General features: G+C 42.9%; 1 protein-coding gene across 1 annotated transcript in view; it reads right to left on the bottom strand.

Moving 5' to 3' along the window:
• Positions 1-467: 467 nt before the first annotated feature.
• The window catches only part of LOC145399293 (sodium-coupled monocarboxylate transporter 1-like), a 33,786-nt gene continuing 14,436 nt past the window's right edge, over positions 468-19,817 (bottom strand). The window contains exons 5-10 of the mRNA XM_080271963.1: positions 19,623-19,763; positions 18,339-18,557; positions 12,891-13,009; positions 12,491-12,645; positions 8,824-9,071; positions 468-702 (exon numbers count right to left, since the gene is read on the bottom strand). Of these exons, the coding sequence (XP_080128089.1) occupies positions 468-702; positions 8,824-9,071; positions 12,491-12,645; positions 12,891-13,009; positions 18,339-18,557; positions 19,623-19,763 (1,117 nt within the window). The remainder of the gene's footprint in view (positions 703-8,823; positions 9,072-12,490; positions 12,646-12,890; positions 13,010-18,338; positions 18,558-19,622; positions 19,764-19,817) is intronic.

Genomic DNA, 19,817 nt, shown 5'->3' with positions numbered 1-19,817 from the left:
TTTATGAACAGAGGACACCAGTAATCTGGTGTATGGGTTACTTTTTTTATTCATTTTTTTTCTTCCTCTGTTCTGTTATTTAAACAAAAAACGTATTTTGAAAAAGTGGTGTTGGGTCTGTATAAATAAGCAGTGACACAGTTGTGTTGAGAACATTAAAATGTCCTCTGGAACTACATTACCTAAGCCTAGAATTATGGTGTTGCCATTCTAATCGCCTTTCACAACATACCGGTACTTCATGACAACAGTAGCTGACAGAACAGGAATTACTGCTGGTGCATTGCAACTTAGCCATACTAACACGGTCATTCCAATCTGCTGTTGCATCACCACTTGTTCCTACCAATGCTACCAGCCCTGACTGTTGGTGTACTACCACCAGGAACAGCTTGGTCTACCAGACCCAACCACTGATAAACAATACCACCATCTGCCACTACTGGTGCTAGTCAGTGTACCTTCATCTAGTTTGTCAGTGCTACCAGAGCTAACTGTTGGTGTGCCATCACAGTGTTACCAGTGCTGACTGTTGGTGTGGGCTCACCCCCACCCGGGCCAACCAGTGCTGAGTGGACATTACAACGGCAAGACAGCTCACCAGTACAGAGGGATATGAGGTTGCTGATGATGAGGGTCATGATGATGCCAGTGATACTGAAGTAGCAGTACGAGACATCATACACGGTCCTGCCCTCACTCCTGCTGGCACCATACCACACACCCTCAAACATTTGCATATGTAAAGAAATAAACTCGCTGAATCATTACCAGTGAATAAGAACAAACGCTGTAGTCATCTCCATATAAAGAAAAAATGAAGTAGTTGAACTGAGTGCAAAAATTATTGTGATATATCTGTTCATTGTTGCTGGAAAGTTGATATGGAAGAATTATCATGGAATAAGTGAGGCAGTATATCAACACACTCGCTGATTGATGAACAGGGTGGTTTTACTAGTGGTTGGGGATTTATGGATCAAATCCCTGTAATTGAACAATGGGAACTGCTTGTGATAAGAAATGGTAGATGTTTATGATAGATATCGTTTATATAGGCTCCATCATGCTTGCCTGCATCGGCTTTGGTCACATAATGGCAGCCCTCCACGCTGCTCGACATCTGGCAGCCTCCCTATTTAGTCCATTTTCCCTGAGGATTTGGAAAAAGCATATGCCAAGGTAACCAGAGGGGTATATGGAAGGTTTTGTGTATGTGTGGTATGGACAGAAGGCTATTGATGCTGTTAGGAGTTTTTATAATGGTAGTCAGGCTTGTGTAAGGGTGTCTTAAGTCTATCTATCTCTCTATTGCCAGACGCCTTAATCCCGTAAGGGGTGGCCACAAACAAATCGCCTCCATGTCGCCCTGTCCCCCGTCATTTCACTGCCCCGCTCCCAGCTCACACACCCCTCTCTTATACACTTCTCCACTCCAGCCCTCCATCTCATCATTGGCTCCCCCCTCCCTCTCCCCCCCTCCACCTCACTCACATACACTTTCATCGTCATTCTCTCACTCCATCCTCTCCACATGGCCAAATACCTCAGTGTGTTTCTCTTAACACTTCTTATCACATCCACATCCACATCACAACGCTCCTTCACATCCTCATTTGTCAATCTGTCTCTCCACATGACTCCACATGCTCCTCTCAAATAATTCATTTCCACTGCTCTCACTATTCACTTCTGTCCCTCCACCAAGGTCCAAGCTTCACTTCCACATGTTAGAGTTGGTATCACAGTAGTGTCACGTAGTAACTTTTTCACTTCCATGCGCACATCCCTGTTTCTTATCACTGCTTTCAAGGAACCAGCAACCTTTCTTCCTTGTTGTACCCTTTCAAGCACTTCACCCTCCAAACTTCCATCCTTACCCATCACACTACCCAAGTACTTAAATGGTATCACATCTTCCATTTCCTCCTCATCTAGCCTCACTGTGCATTCACTGACTTCACTTCTCTCAAAGACCATAACTTTACTCTTCCCTACATTCACCTTTAGATTCCGTTTCTTACACACTCTCCCAAACTCACCCACCAAGCCTTGGAGCTCTCTTTCGTCTTCACTTAACAGCAGAGTATCATCTGCAAACAACAGTACAGGTAGTTTCCAAACACTGCGCACTCTCACTAGGGCCACTCCAATATCCTCTGCCCTCCCTTGTATCTCTTTTATAACCCCATCCATATACAGATTGAACAACCATGGAGACGACACATCCCTGCTTCAATCACACTTTCAAGTAGAAAAATTCACTCAGTTCACTATCCACATGCACTGCAGCCTTAGCACCCTCATACATACGAGTACTCTTCACAGCAATCAACAACCTCCCATCTACTCCATAGATTCTAAATACTTTCCACAATTCTTGTCTATCCACTCTGTCATATGCTTTCTCCAAATCCATGAAGACCGCATACAACTTCCTTCCTTCTCTAGAAACTTTTCCACTAAATATTTAAGAATGAATATCTGATCTACACAACCTCTCCCCCTCTTAAAACCTCCCTGTTCTTCTCCAACTAATTCCTCTGTTATTTCCCTAACTCTGTCAATAAATATCCTACCATATACTTTTCCTATTATGCTAAGAAGACAAATGCCCCTATGATTACCACACACTTCTTTTTCCCTTTTTCCTTTGTGCAAGGGAATAATTATACCTGACTTCCAATCCTCCGAAGCTCTACTCTCCTCCCAGGCCAATCTGCACATCTTCCACATCCATTCTACTTCTATCTCTCCCACATGCTTCAGCATTTCACCACACAGTCCATCAATTCCTGGGGCTTTCCCCATTTTGACTTTCTTCATTGCTTCCACTACTTCCATTCTACTGATTTCTTCCTTTCTTCTCACATCCCTCCTTCTCCCAGCCCCAGCCACTTATACTCGCATTAATTTCATTGTCTATGCTCAACAATTCCTTAAAGTGTTCTCTCCATCTGCTCATTTTTTCTCCCTTGTGCACTAGTAATCTACCATTTTTATCTTTCACTCCCCGACTAACTTCACTGCCACCCTGTCTAACTCTCTTTACCTCTTTCCAGAATATTTTCTTACATTCCCTCCACTTTACATTCAAATTCCTTCCATATTCCTCATCCACTCTCTTCTTGCTCTCTCTCTTATTAATCTTTTCACCCCTCTCTTCCTCTCCACATATAGTCTCTCTTCCGTCTCTCAACTTCTTCCACATCCTGTTTCTCACCCACTCACTATAAGCTCTCTTCTTTTGTGACATAGCCTGTCTCACCTCTCCATTCCACCATGCTGTTCCTTGCACCCCTTTTCGTCTTCTCTTCACCCCACTCACCACCTCACATGTTGCACAAATTTCTTCCGTGAATATCTTGCACACACTTTCCACGTCTCCCATCTCGCTCCTCCACTTCTCTCCTATATTCTGCCTTTTTCTCATCCTCTTGTAACCTTTCCACTCTCCTTGCATATACCACTTCCTCCTGTCCTTCCTTTCTACTATTTCTCCATTTCACTTGGACCATGATTTTCACCACCACCAAGTGGTGGTCAGAAATCCATTCCCCCAAACTATATATACTCTTGCATCCATTACATACCTTCGCATCCTTTCATCCACACACACATACTCAGTCATTGTCTTCCGTTTATTCAGTTCATCACCTACCCTTCTCAACACTCGCCATGAATACCTATGGATCATTTTGTACCTGAAGACGTTACCAACCCCTTCCCGGCACAATTGTCCACTAAAACACTGCCAGTCTTAAGAGTGTGATTTAATATCAGTGTTAGAATGAGATAAGTACGAGTATGTGTAACAAACTCATGGCTTTTCAGTGTACATATCATATATTGTGTATGAATGGGTTTATTAGAGATTTAAAAAAAAAAAGTCAAGCTATTGAGAGAGGGATGAGGACAGTAACGAGTGGTGAAGGGTGGATTATCTCAAACATGGTGTGGGCAGATGATGCTGTGTTAACTGCCGAACAAGAGATTTGAAGATTGGTGCAGACTGTTGTGAATATTTGTGAGCATCGTGATCTGAAAGCATATGTAAATGAGAGCAAAGTGATGGTTGCTGAGGGAGAAGGTGACTCTCAGTGTGATGTGATGGTGTATGATGAGAGACGTGAATTAGTGACAGATTCAGTACAGAGGTGGTATAGTGGAGAGTGGTAAATGTGCAAAGGAAGGGAAAAGTAGAGTCTCACAGGAAAATAAAGTGGCAGTTGCTATGAAGATACTGATGTGAAACAGGTCCAAGTATATTGGCTATGCTTGAGGACTACCTACAGGAGTTTCAGTGCCCACAGTAACATTTGAGTGTGACATTGGTATGAAATGAAAAGCTTAGAGTAAGTACAGTAGATATGTAGTTTGGGGGATATGAGTGTGAAATGTGGATGGGATGAGAAATATTGTGAAAAATGTTTAATAGTTCTGGTAAACAAATCGGGGCCCTGTTTCTGGGCACCAAAATGTGAAAAATATTTAATGTATACAAGTCGGTATCCCTCCCGGGGCACCGCTATGTAAGAAATTTCTGGTATTTACTAATAAACAACTCGTAGGTCGTTACTCGTCTATAAAGTTGTTCTTAAGTAAATCAAACAAGTCTCATAGAGTTAGGCGAAACGTAACTTAACCTTAACTCACCTACAATAACTATTTATCTTCTATCTCATAGCTAATCCCCCCTTGAACTGGCCAATTCGTTAAGGTTACTTAGCTAGTGAAGAGGGAGCGATCGTTAACCGATGACGATGAAGCTGCTTAGTGTAATTGCTTGAGCAAGCAAGCGTCCTTATGGTGCGTATATACAACCGTGTTAGCTTGAGAGTGACTAGGAACAGAGTGTGGTGTGCGGCAGTTCTACCTCCCTCATAGAATGGTAGGTTGCCAACTTTTAATTATTTACAGTACTAAATACAGTTAGATTACATCATGATATGTACAGGGCGAATCTAACGAATTAATCTTAGTTTTACTTAAACTAAAGTTAGACCAAATATTCCCTTTAACTGTGTAAATATCTTAATTCCACATCTGCTAAACAGGAGAATCTTTCCCTACTCGCCACGTCATTCTAACGCGCAGACGCAGTTTAGGTCAGTGGAAAATACCACATAATTACATGTATTTACAAAGTATAGTTGTCCACGGGGGTTAAATGCAGTAGCATTTATTTATTAATAACAAGAATTATTAAAGAGAACGTAATTTCTGGGTTATTAAAACCGCTTGAACAATTAACAATGGTCTCAATTTTCTTCTGCCTTTAACCAGGGATAACTATGATAAAAATAGAGAGCGCAACTGCTCTGGGGGAAAATATTTCCCACAAATGTAGTGTGAGTCATGAAGGATGTGGAGTGAGGAAGTCTATGGACAGTAGAGTGTCTTTAGATGGTATGGTAATTTGAAGAGGATGGATGTAAATACTGTAGTATAGCGAAAAGGGTATAACTGTTTAAACATGAAGGTTGGAGGAGGTATGGAAGACCAAGAAGGTGGACAGATATGGTGAAGGAATGTGTGAGAAAATGAGGCATGGAGGTTGATAAGGCTACGAAACTGTCAAGGGATCAAACTGCTTGAAAGAATTTTGTACTAAAGTGTGACGTAGTTTGGCACCTCTGTTTTTACCACGTGATGTGACAGTAATCAGTGGTTCTAGCTGATCAATAAGGTGAAGTGCATAAGTGTGGTACGTTATGCTTGGGATGTGGAGTCAGGATTCCACGAGTTTGAATGGTGAGTAAATAAGAATGTGGTTCATTTAACAAGGCATGCTGTTGATTAGTTCTCCTCCTGCCATTTTTTCTTTTTTGCCCTCTGGTCCTGTCTCACTGCATCCTTGGTTGGGAAAAAATGTTGAGACGCTGATAATGAAAATGATGAAGCTCAAGAAAACTCAAAGGTAAAGCATGAGAGGGTAACATCCTCTCTTGCTTTACTTTTTACCAAAAAATAATTTCAGGAGTAATTCTCCCTTCATGTTGAATATATCTATCTATCTATCTATAGCCCAACACCTTGATCCCACAAAGGGTGGCCGCAGACAAAACGCCTCCAAGTCGCTCTGTCACCCACCATTTGACTGCACTCCCCCCAACTCACTCCCCCCTCCCTCATATACCTTTCAACTCCATCCCTCCACCTCATCCTCGGTCTTCCCCTCCCTCTCCCCCCCTCCACCTCACCTACATACACCCTCTTATTCAGTCTTTCATTCTCCATTCTCTCCACATGTCCAAACCACCTCAGTGTTTTTCTCCTAATCTTCTCAACCACATCTACATTCACCCGACAACGTTCTTTCACTTCTTGTTTACATTAACTTTCAAATTCCTTTGCCTACACACTGTCCCAAATTTGTTCACCAAACCTTGCAACTCCCATTCATCTTCACTCATCAATACTGTATCATCAACAAACAGCAACACCGGAATCTTCCAAATCTCACCCTCATTCATTAGAGCCACCCCCACACACCCACTGCCCTACCTTGCACCTCCTTTGCAACCCCGTCCATGTATATATTAAACAGCCATGGAGACATCACACATCCCTGTTTCACTCCCACATTTAGATCAAAGAACTAACTCAGCTCAACATCCTTTCGCACCATAGCCCTAGCTCCTTAATACATACTCTTCACAGCACTCAACAATTTCCTCACCTCCATATATTCTTAATACCTTCCACATACCTTGTCTATCTATTCTGTCATAAGCTTTCTCCAAGTCCATGAAGGCAGCATACACTTTCTTTCCCTTCTCTAGATACTTCTCCACTTAACATCTTAGAACAAATATCTGATCTATACAACCTTTTCCCTTCCTAAATCCCCCTTGTTCTTCTCCAACTAGCTCCTCTGTTATATGCCTAACTCTATCAATGAGTATTCTACCATATATTTTTCCAGTTACACTAAGAAGGCAAATACCCCTATGGTTACCACATACTTCACTCTCCGCTTTTCCTTTGTATAAAGGAACAATTATACCTGATTTTCAGTCCTCTGGAACCCTTCCCTCTTCCCAACCCGGTCTACACAACTTCCATATCCACTCCACAAGAATCTCACCCCCATACTTCAGCATTTCACCACACACTCCATCAATTCCTGAGGCATTTCCCATCTTGATCCTCTCCATTGTATCCACTACTTCCGCCCTACTGATCTCTTCCTCCCTCCTCTCATCTCTTCTCCCAGCCATTTCCCAACCACTTATACTTGCATTGCTCTCAATTTTTACATTTAACAAATCCTCGAAGTGCTCCTTCCATCTCTTCAATTTCTCTCTCTTCTCCACCAACTTTCACTCCCCTATTATTTCCCCTTTCACACTGTCTTACTTTCTTTACCTCCTTCCAAAACAATTTCTTACCCTCCACTTAACACTCAGATTCCTCCCAAACTTTTCATCCACTTTCTTCTTACTCTCCTTTACCAATCTCTTCACCTCCCTTCTCCTTCTCACATATACCTCTCTCTTCTCTCTAATCTTCTCCTCTATCTATACCCGCTAGCCAGCCACTATATGCCTTCTTTTGTTCCACAGCTCGTTTCACCTCATCATTCCACCATGCTGTCCCTTGCACACACCTGCATCTCCTCCTAACTCCATAAACCATCTCACATGCTGCGTCTATCTCTTCCGTGAATATCTTACATACATCATGCACCTTTTCCACCTGCTCTGACTCATACCTTCCCAATCTTTCTTCCTCTGTGCTCTTATGCTCTGCCATTTTCTCACTATCTTGCAACTTCTCCACTCTTCTCAGGAGCTGTTTCCTCCTGTCTTCCCCTTCGTTTCTTCATCCATATTCTTTGCAGCCTTACCTTGGCCATCACTAAGTGATGGTCCGAAATTCCATTCCTCCACCCTCTCCACACCCTTGCATCCAACACTTGTCTTCTCATTCTCTCATCCACACACACGTAATCTATCATTGCCTTTCATTCAACAAGTTCACCGTCCCATCCTCCTCATGACTCTCCATGTATACATGTGGATCATATGCCTAAAGAAGGTGTTGGCTATTGCCAACCCCTTACCAGCACAGATGTCCACCAAAGCACTACCATTCCCATCTACTTTAGCTGGCACACCCCACTGACCAACCACTCGATCCACTTGTACATTCCCAACTTTCCATTCATGTCTCCAATCAAAAACACTCTCTCGCTCCTCTCAAACTTGTCCATACACGCTTCTACACTCGCCCAAAACTCATCTTTCACTCTTGCCACTCGGTCCTTTGTCAGCGCATACGCACATACAATCGCCTAAGCTTGTCCATCTACTTTCATCCTCACCCATACAATCCTTGCACCCACTGTTCTATACTCTCTTATATTCTCCTTCCACTTCTTGCTTATCATCAGACATACTCCCTCTCTTGCCCTCTCATTCTCATTAACTCCCGCACATATTCCTAAACCGTATTCCCATTCTCTCACCCTTTCACCTCACCGTTTAGTTTCAGTCAGTCCACATACATCCACTCTTGCACGCTCAAGCACCTGAACAGTCTCTCTTTCACTTCATCATTCACTCCTCTCAAATTCCATGTCCCCACCCTTAGAATGTCTTTTGTCGGTTCCTTAGTCATCAGTGTATTGTCCGTTCTGGTCCGAGGCGCTTTATTCGCTAGTTTAGTTAGTTCTTTTTACAGGGTGAGGCACTAACCCACCACCAACCCTTTTAATCGCTTCATACGACAAGCAGGGAAACTGGGGGAGTAGTCTTGAAAACACCTCTACTTGTAGTTAAAGAGAAAGTTTCATGTTTGGTGACACTGTTTGTTAACCTGTTAGTATCAGGTGCTATAGTGGTGAAATCTGCAGTCAGGTCAGTGGTGAGATTGGTGCTGGATGTAGCAGTGGTGATGTTACTGATGAAGGCGACGATGGAGGCGTTGACAGGATGGATGAGGTTCTCAGGACAGCTGTCAACAGAAAGGGGGAGGTGGGTGGGGTGTCCTCCCCCACGCAGGAACTTGCCCACCACCACCCAAATGTTGTAACAGAAGGCCACCAGGAATCCTAACACTGCACCCTGAAGATTGTGGTATGGTCATATGAATCACTGTGGTTTTATGTGGACATCAGTTGATATAAAATACTACTTGCATGTGTTATAATATTGCCCTCCATATTCCCAGCAGACCTGATATTAAAAAGGAAGAGGATCAACTGAGATAACAGTCCCATATCCTCTGTTCTTACTCTCGGCAGTTTTGCAGCAATCCTCTGATCTAGGTCCTGCACTAGTAATAAGCTAGTTCGTGTGGCATTTAGATATGAGGTGTGAATATGGTGAATGTGTTAAGGAATTCAAGGTATGTTGTGTCGGCACTGCGTGAGGCAAGGATGAACGGGCATGAAGTGGAAGAGTGAGAAGGTGTGAAATGTATAGGTCAGGTATATATGCGTGAGTGGACAGCGTAAGGAAGGAGTTGCTCTGTTGATGAATGATGTATAGCAGAGGAATGAAAGATCATAAATTTGTCTGCATGAGGTTTATATATGTGAAGTTCCAATCTGGGAGAAAAATGTGATAATAAAAGACACATTTGGTGATGAGAGAGAGAGAGAGAGAGAGAGAGAGAGAGAGAGAGAGAGAGTAACCTTGACACTGGTGATATGAGCATAAGAGCAGTAGAGAGGACTGAACTTATGTTGTTGCTAATTATAATGAGACAAATAATTCTTTCTTTTTGCATTATTGTAAAGTACAAAAGTTTTGCTGGTGAAAAATAAGAAATCCACAAGAATTACACAGCAGTGTATTGAAATAATTGACATCCGTTGATAATGAATGTGATTATGAAGAAATGTATGATAAATGAGAGGAACAGTAAGTTATAAAACCTGTGACATCTTTGCTTCCCTACCTGAGTTTCAAGATGTACAGTGATTATGAAATACTAGGCTATGTAAGAGTGAAAGAATTAGCAATAATTATTTTATGTCACGATTTATATGAAGTAATCTGTGCTGCTTCTACCATAGTAATACAACGATTGTACAGTTCTGGTGGCGTCTGGCTAGCCCTGTGCATGCTGTACAGTTGCGAGCAGATGAATCGAGGCCACCTAGTCCACCAACATTTTGGTGTTTTGTCTGGCAACGGTGGTAGCTGTGAACTTGACCGAGATTCAGTCAGATGTTCGGGCGAAACAAACCCAGTGATAATTTGTCAATGTGCAGTTCTAACTGGTCTCCAATCAATACCATGCAAGTAAGCGTATAATACTGATAATGATTAACGTGTCATATACATGGTAGATACATTTATAACAATGATATTACAACACAGGCATCCAAATAGTGCTGCGTTCATTCATGTGAGACACACGGGTATCCCGAGTGTGCAGCTCCATCACCACCTTGGTTTGTGATGTAGGCACCACGTGACGTCACGTATGGGGGGGTGGAACTAGTTGACCGGTTCATGATGATAAACATTTATAGAGAGTAATCGTTCGACTTTATCATTCAAATATTAAGGAAACGTTGGTTTTCTATGTCAAAACAAACCTATTACAACCTCTAATCTCATATACGTTAAATACCGCAGCCAACCACGTGCCTCCTCACCCCCCTCCCATCACACGTCCCACCTCGTCCCGCCCATGATCTAAGTAGGGGAGATCAGCCAGACAGTGGGGAATCCCCGCCTGCATGACGTCGCACACGCCCCACTGTCTTCCCAATCCTTGCTCTCAAGGCTGGCTGGCTGGCGTCAGCCTGGACACGCTATCTGATGTTCAACCACACTGCTTCATTCATAGCTTCATCTCTCCTACAGTATACAGTATTTTATGTCTTTATAACCATTTACCATAACCATAGTCAGTATATCAATAAATCACATTATCATCCGCCTGTAACATTCCACAGCAGGACCTAATATATGTTTCTCCTATCTATCTATCTATATTTTTTGTTTTATACTTAATCGCACCTTCCCACCACGGTGGGGTAGCGATACGACAAAGGAAAAGAAAATAACAAAATAACAAAAACCTTCACACACAAATACACATTCGATCACATTCACACTCATCTCCCTACCTATCTATCTATCTATCTATCTGTCTCTCTATCTATCTAACTATCTATCAATCTCTCTCTCTCTCTCTCTCTCTCTCTCTCTCTCTCTCTCTCTTCCCAATATATAATAACGCGAGCAATGTTTATGATGGCTCTTAGACGGATAATAGAATAAATCAATGTAATTTTCAGCATTTATTAGTGTGATAAAATACAACCATCATTCCTGGTGTATATTATATTCATTCATTCATTCTCTCTCTGTCTCTGTCTGTCTGTCTGTCTGTCTGTCTGTCTCTCTCTCTCTCTCTCTCTCTCTCTCTCTCTCTCTCTCTCCCCGGGTTTGATGCTGTGGTGTCTAGATCATGGTGTCCCTATTCATTCATTCATGCATGGAATGGGACAAGCTGAACCCACTCGCCAAAGGGGTGATGTGACATCATGAAGGCTCACGCGGCGCGCTGTCTGGTTGACCTCCCCTACTTAGATCATGGTCCCGCCCTTCCTCACCCACCATCCTTCATATAACTCCCCCACCCCCCTCCCCTTGTTTCGCCTACTGTGGTGTGAACCTTTAACTGTCCCACCTCCTTTGGAGTCAGAGGTCGATGAAAGTGAGGTTAACGGTGAAGGATGACTGGCATGACGGTGTTTTTTGTGATAATAATGCTAGGTAGCGGAGAAGCTGATAACCCTACGACATATCTCTTGAAAGCTGGTAAAGGTTGTTTGGTTCACGACGATAGTCCAACAAAATAAATCACTGTCGATACCCGTGTGTCTCACATGAATGAACGCACCACTATTTGGATGCCTGTGTTGTAATACTGTGGTTATAAATATATCTACCATGTGTATGACACGTTAATCATTATCAATATAATACGTTTACTTGCATGGTGTTGATTGGAGACCAGTTAGAACTGCACATTGACAAATTATCACTGGGTTTGTTTTGCCCGAACAGCTGACTGAATCTCGGTCAAGTTCACAGCTACCACTGTTGCCAGACAAAACACCAACATGTTGGTGGACTAGGTGGCCTCGAGTCATCTGCTCGCAACTGTACATTATGTTTCACAAATCAAAGAACTTTCCAGCCAACGTTGCAGCCATCTTTATACAACTTCCCTCTCACACCACTCACAAGAAGGTAATGATTTGCATTTACTTATTCTGCGTGATGTGTTTGACCATTAGGGAAGGGTAAACTTTAGTTTTGAAAGAGCTGATACCCTCTCCCTTCTCAAAACCCTGTGTGGGAGGTAATGCCTGCAAGATACAGTAAATCCCTGTAGTTGTAGGTTACATATATAATTTTTTTACTATTAATAATATGCCCCTCATGGGGCAACGTAGGATTGGATGATGAAATGAAATAACAATATTTTTATGTGGAGAGTGTAAACTCGTGCCCACCTTTGTGTTGACCCAGGGTGTGCACATGCCAGCCAGGAAGATGCCTAGGATTGGTCCCTTGACAGCTCCTGAAATGCTGGCGAAGACGTTGAAGATGTTGCCCAGGTTACCTGCCAGCACACCCACACAGATGCCTGACAGGCCCATCACCACAGCTGCCACCAACATGCAGCATAAATACACAGTGTCTCAAAATAGTGTCTACAAGAATGTAAGGAAAGTGTTTTGCAATACTCTATGCTGATGATACAATCTGGTTCCATTGTATAAAATTATAAATGCCATGAACAACATGCAGTGCTGAGTGTGTATTGACAACACAGGGAATGATTTTTAAAGGAGTTTATGGCCCCCTCAAAACTGCTGAATTATTGTTGATAACATGAGAAGAAAGCCTTACATATGAGCTTGAGGACTCTGGTGGCTAAGGCATCTGACATCTTGCTGAAGTATGGAATATCCTTCAGAAAGTCCTCCCACAGCAGGCAAGCCATAGAGTTACCGTAGCTGGACAGCGAACTGTATGGAAAGTGGGACATTGTTTGATAATTATGAATGTGTTGTTTGAAAGGGAAATTTTCCCCCGAGCTAGACCTTACTAGATCATATAGCCCTGCTAGGTGACAGAAGGGCACTACCCCTTCCGGCATAGCAGCTACCAGGCGTGGCTCGAACTCACGACCCCCCAGTCCCAAGTCCGACACTCTACCACTGTGCCACCCTGACCCCATGTGTTGTTTGATGAATACATAGATGATAACTTTATCAAGACATTTATAATCTATGATTATTTTTCTTGCATGACTAATGTAAGTAAAAGCTAAAGTTTGAAATGTGGCACATAGTCACTTGAAGTGGAAGGCTAATGTGTGCTCTGAAAGTTGTGATATGGAGAAGGAAATTGAACAAAAAAGCTGCAAGAGAACTTCAAAAAGGAATATATACTAGGCTCAGCATTGTCATGTGGATGGAAGAAACTGACTTGATAGTAATTAAAAAAAAAAAAAAAAAGGAAAGTGATCCATTGAGAAATGTGGAATAAAATATCCTTGGATCATTAGGATAAGAACTGATGTAGTTGAAAATAGAAGTACAATGGAGTCGTTTCCTCCAAGTACTGTAGACTGCCTCTGGTGTGACAACATGGAACACTTATATTTTTGTGAGGGAAGTACATGTACAGTAGATGATGGAAGAATGAGATACCGTACAACAGTTCAAACAGATGGACAAACAAAGGTGTGTACAAGACATCAAGATGTGGAGACTGGTGAAGCAAAGAATTAGCAAATGATTGCACTGTATTGAAGATTCTTGCACAGAGTTATGAATGATTCAGTTATGGCATTATCTCTCATATTGCTGTGTATGCACTTACTGAGAGGAGTTATCTCAATGAAAAAGACCTGTTCCATACCAGCCTCAACTTAGGTGTGGAACAGTGTCCCTTGTGAGATACACTTTTAGCCTTTAGCAACTCCCGTGCAGTTACTGGCACTGACAGGGAAGGCTTTGGGGATTGTGTATAAGTAGGTCCCCATGGCTGTAGAACCATGAATCCCAATAGTTCTTACTTCCTATACTTTGAAAAATCCCATAAGTTGAAAATTTCTGCATCAAGATTCCAGAAGCCTTATCTTCACTAATGGACTTGTTATTCCATTGTTGAATAGGTTGCTAAGGAGACTGACCACCTTGTTGTAAGAACTCTGGAGCATCCTGTAGAACTGCTTGGTTTTCAGGAAAACAGAGTCCTTTTCTGCAGTTCACAGACTTGATGTTGCTGCTCTAAGGCTACAGATGAAACATGGGTAAATCTCGGGATGCCATATATAACTATTCAGTTTTGAGTATGGAATGCACTGATGAGTATGCAGTGGCAGTCAGGAGTCAGTTTGGTGTGGTCAGTGCTGTTGATGACCCTTTTGAGTGGTTGGGTACTCATAAGTGTGTTACTGTGGGTGAAGCTGATGAATGCGTTGTTGTGCCCTAGATCAAGTAGAGGATTTGTCTCACCAGGGACGCTAGCAACAGTTGACGGATTATGCTTCTAGACTGGCTAGGGACTGAGGGCCACAAAGATTTCTGGCTTGTCGGTCAAGAGTTTTACCAAGAACGGACAAAGACAGGTATGTCAGGGAAATTCCTGAGGAGTTAGAGGGTGGCTTTCAAGTACAGTAAAAGTCCTGTAATCCGAATGCCAGGGGACCGAGGGTCTTTCGGATTACTTTTTTTTTCGGACTACTGGGGGGACCTCTGAAAACATTAGAATATATACAGGATCATTAAATAAACACTTAAAATGATATGGGTTATTGTTTTACTCACTGGAAATGCAAAGAATTGTAGATGAATAGTTGCAGACAAGTATATCCAAGTCGAAAAGCAAGTCCAAGCCACATAAATCTTTAGACAAAGCCTAGAAAATTTTGAAAAAGCCTAGAAAACTAAAAAAAAAATCGCCTTGCAATATTCGGAGTATTGGGATGTTTGTATTATTGGTGGTCGGATTGGAGGACTTTTACTGTAAATGACCTTCGACCTGCTATCAAGCCCTGAAGAAACGCTGCTCTAGACCCGCCTCTCAGGTTAACTCTGCTGAGATAGTAGATAGATGGCTTATGTCTAGAGTGAGTGACTAGAGGGCTCATTGGCCTGAATACTTAAAGTAGTTGTGTATAGCAGAACGCAGCATGGAGCTTCCATCGGCTGATGTGCAGTCGCTAGCTGCCACCCCACCAGTCTACAATGCCATGTCTTCCTTATATGAATACAAGAAGGCAGTGACAAGGCTGAAAAGTGGTAGGGCGAGTGGTCTTTGTGGCATCAGGCCAAACTGATCAAAGCTGGGGAAGAAGCCATATATGGGGATTACTTGCAGTAGCTGAAGCTGTTCGATGTACTGGTATAATTCCTCCTGACTGGACAAGGTGTTTGGTTAGCCTTGTTTGGGAAGGGAAAGGAGATCAGTGTGACTGCAGTAACTACCACGGTGTTACAGTGTTCAGTGCTCCAGGCAAGGTCTTGCTCATATGCTGTTGATGGATATCCATGACCATTAGTTTAAGATTCAGAAGTCTCGGTAAACTTCACCCAAGAAGTCTACACTTGACTGGATTCTAACCATTGTGAGTTTCAGTAAGGGCTGCTGGCAGCCTGCATCAGTCTTAAGAAGTCGCTTCACTCAGCAAATGAGGCAGCAGTAGGGTGACTCCTGTTCCCCTGGCACCCCCACAGTGATTGTCCAGTTGATAACTGGCTTGTATTTAACACTGTGTGTGTGTGTGTGTGTGTGTGTGTGTGTGTGTGTGTGTGTGTGTGTGTGTGTGTGTGTGTGTTCTACTGCTTGCCCATTGCGTTTATTTCTTTCATTTTTCAGTGTGAGAATAATGATGAAAAGTGTGAGGGTCATGACGAAAGATGTGATAGTGATGATCAGATTCGAATCCAAGAATATTTTGAGGTGTTGTCCATACACAGTCCCAAAGTGATGAGCAATTGGCAGTTGGTATCATTTGCTCTTTTATTATATTTTCAGACTTTTGACCCGATGATGAAGTGCTGTGGACATGGATATGAATATTGTTTGTGTACCGGAATTGTTCGTAACTTTCGTTTCGTTTATAAAGGCTCCAACGTGCTTGGATGCTCCGGCCTTGGTCACCTAATGGTGTCTCTCAACGCTACTTGATCTCTGGCAGCTCCCTATTTAGTCCATTATCCCTGAGGCCACACTCTGTAACCTTATCCCAGGTCTTTTTCGGTCTGCCTCTCACAACCCAACTCCCAACGTGAAGAGGTTGTATCATAGTTCTATCGTTCATTCATTTTTGAAGGATCTAACACGTTTTAATGAATCGGCCTTGGTCATCTACTGGCGGCTGTCCATGCTGCTTAATCTCTGGCAGCTTCCCTATTCAGTCCGTTATCCCTGAGGTCACACTCAGTGACCTCGTCCCAGGTCTTTCTCGGTCTACCTCTCGCAACCCTACCCCCAGCATTAACATTTCTCACTTTCTGCAACCAATTATCATCTCCCATCCTCTACACATACCCAAACCATCTCAAACTACTGCTCTTCATCACAGCACCAATACACTCCAGTCCCATCCTATCCCTCAACTCTTCCACTGTAAACCTAGCCCCCCACCCCCCCAGGTCTCACACTTAAGGACGCACTGCACATCCACCTAATCATTGTCATTTCTATACGTTTAAACGTGGGACTTACTGCTCAAGTCCCACTACCATACAGTATTACACTCCAAACACATGCTGCATACAAAGATCCCTTAGCATGGAGGGAGAGCCTTCTCAATGTCAGGAGAGGCAACATCTCCCAGAACTTCTTCCAACCACTCCTCACTCTAGCCACATAGCTAGCTCCTGGCCCACTTCCAGCACGTAACATGTCTCCCAAATAACAAAACTCTTCCACACACTCAAGAGACTCACCAACAAGCTCAATCCTTTCATGCCTGACAATCTCCACCTGCTCTCCCCGACACACCACACACATGAAATCAGCATTATCTCGCAGTCTACCTCTAATACCACTACATCTCTCATGCACCCACTTATCACAGACACTGCACATGATGGAATTACTTCCCACGGCTTTGTGGCAAATCGCAAATGACTGCTCTCACTTTTCTTTGACAGTACCGCCCCCAGCCCTAGATGTCATGACTTTTGTTTTATCTGCATTTGCTCTTAAGCCCTTGTGCCCCATACCATCTCTCCACTTTGTAAATCTTTCCTCCGCCACCCTTTCATTCTCTACAGTCATCACCAAATCATCAGCATAAAACATCTCGCACGGGAGTCCATTTCTGAACTCGCGTGAGAGGGCTTCAAGTACCATGATAAACAACAAGAGGCTCAAGACTGACCCCTGATGCACATCAAAATTCATGGATAACTCATCACTCAAATCTCCATTCACCCTTACCTGGGTGCGAGCACCCACATACATGACCATAACCAACCAGCCACTCCTCCATCCCAAGCTTTCTCATTGCCCACTTCACCACCTTTCTGGGAACTCTGTCAAAGGCGTTTTCTAAATCAACAAAAACAAAGTACAGTTCCCTTTTCTTTCCTATATATTTTCCTGAAGCTGTCAAACAATGAATGTAGCATCAGTGGTTCGCTTGCCTGGCACAAACCCAAACTGCATCTCATCAATATTCACTCTTTCTCTAATCATACCCTCTAGAACTCTCTCCATTACCTTCATTATTTGGTGTAAAAGCTTTATGCCTCCATAATTTCCTTTTTCCAGGGCATCACCCTTCCCCTTGTACACATTAACTATGGAGGAAAAAAAAATAATAAGGGAAAGACCCAACCTGTGTGTGTGTATTGCAGAGTGACGCAAATAATGCTTCACTAAACTCATGTGGCAGTATCTTATGTGTTGTGGGAATGCCTCAGTCTGCTAGTATGGGCGCGGATGATGAAATATGAGTATGAAATATATATGCGATGCAGGGTAGATACTGGTAACACTGAGTGATAATAAAGGATGTAAGAGTGATGATGAAGGATGTGTGAGTGATGATAAAGGATGCGAGAGTGATGATAAAAGATGTGTGGGTGATGATGGATGTGAGTGATGACAAAGGATGTGTGAGTGATGATACAGGATGTGAGAGTGATGATAAAGGATAGCGCTGATGGATGTAAGAGTGAAGATAAACGATGTGAGAGTGATGATAAAGGACAGTGATGATCAAAGATGTAAGTGATGATAGTGGATAGTGATGATTGATGTGAGTGATGATAAAGGATGTGGGTGATGATAATGGCTGCTGATAAGAAAAGGAAGAACCACTACATCACCCACCTAAGGGCGCCGCCATAGACAGCTGCCACAAAGACCCCAGGAACGCCAGTGAGGTGACCCAACTTCTGCATGACCAGGTAAGGGATCACCTGGTCGGGTTTCTGTATCCTGCCTGATGCCAAGGGATCGCAGTCACTGAAGGCAGCATAGGCAGCCAGGCCGGAGAAGTAGAACATTCCCCACAGCAGCCACACACCCACGGCAAAAGAGATGACCAACCTGTGGGAAAAACACGTAAATTAAGGATTAAATGGTACCAGCAGATAACTTTTAACAACCACACACCCACAGCAAAAGCGATGACAAACATGTGGTAAAAACATAAAAATTATTTGATGTACTAACAGAGTAGTACAACAGACCCCACAACAGCCATACACCCACAGCAAGAGATGACCAACCTGTAGTAAAAACAAGAGGCTTACGAGGTCCATTTAAATTCAACATTGGTGAGTGTATGTCAGTGAAGTACCCTGTAGTGAGTTGAAGCACTGATCTTCTGAGCACTACAAATGATAGTTCTTGTTTAGTGTTGGGACGATACATGGATTAAGCAGTGTTATGCTGGACCAGTATTTGTACAGTTCATGTGAATTCTGTGTTTTCAGCCCTTACCTTGAGGATTTTTATATGCACATGAAGTCTGCTATGAATTTTAACATAAATTAATCTGAATACTTAAATATGCAATGTGTCCACACTCACTCCTCAATATGCAACTCCATGAGAATGTAGTGGGGTCAAGCAGTTTTGTTCTGCCTGTCCTCTCTACGGATATCCACACACCCTTCTTACCCTCAGCATATTCCCTTCATTCATTTGACTGTCTTGTATCCACTCTCGTCTCCCATTTTCCCCCACTGCCCATTCAACATAGGCATCCCACCAAATTGAACCTTTCTTACTCCTTGCTACCCTTGCATTCCTAACCACACACTCCCTTCATCAGCTCCACACGTTTTCCAGATCCATTTGTTCCTAATTCACTGACTTTAACTCATCTTTTCCCTCAGTACTCACCTCACTGCTTTCGCTTTAAACTTCGCTACTTGTCATTCCCGTTGTCCCCTTCCTCTCTATCCACCACGTTCCTCGCAGCTTTTTTTTTTTTTTATACCACAGTCTTATGATCAATGAACTTCCACCATCACCTCTAACTGCTTTCGTATCTATAACACTTCTAAGCATCTTTCTAAAAATATTACAACCAGTTAGTCTCCCTTCAATATAAATAGGAAGGTAGATGGACCGATGGATAGAGAGATGTAAACAAGGCCATCTAACCTTTGTGCCATAGCGAGGTTGCCGATGGAAGCAAATCTCTGGTAGCTGGGCTGGTTGATGCCAATGGTGTCCATGGTGAAGTAGAAGCCAAGCACGGTGGTCGACCAGAAGGTGTGGCGCACGAAAGGACTTGTGTTCATGCTATGGCAGAAACAGGAGGCTGTAGTGTGGCCTGTTACTGTATGGTCATTTATA

Source organism: Coenobita brevimanus, chromosome 48, assembly GCF_032717465.1.
Source record: "Coenobita brevimanus isolate Jiangsu-jjx chromosome 48, ASM3271746v2, whole genome shotgun sequence".
Classification (NCBI taxonomy): domain Eukaryota; kingdom Metazoa; phylum Arthropoda; class Malacostraca; order Decapoda; family Coenobitidae; genus Coenobita; species Coenobita brevimanus.
Note: the sequence above shows the minus strand (reverse complement) of the source record. Positions and strands in the feature narration are given on the sequence as shown.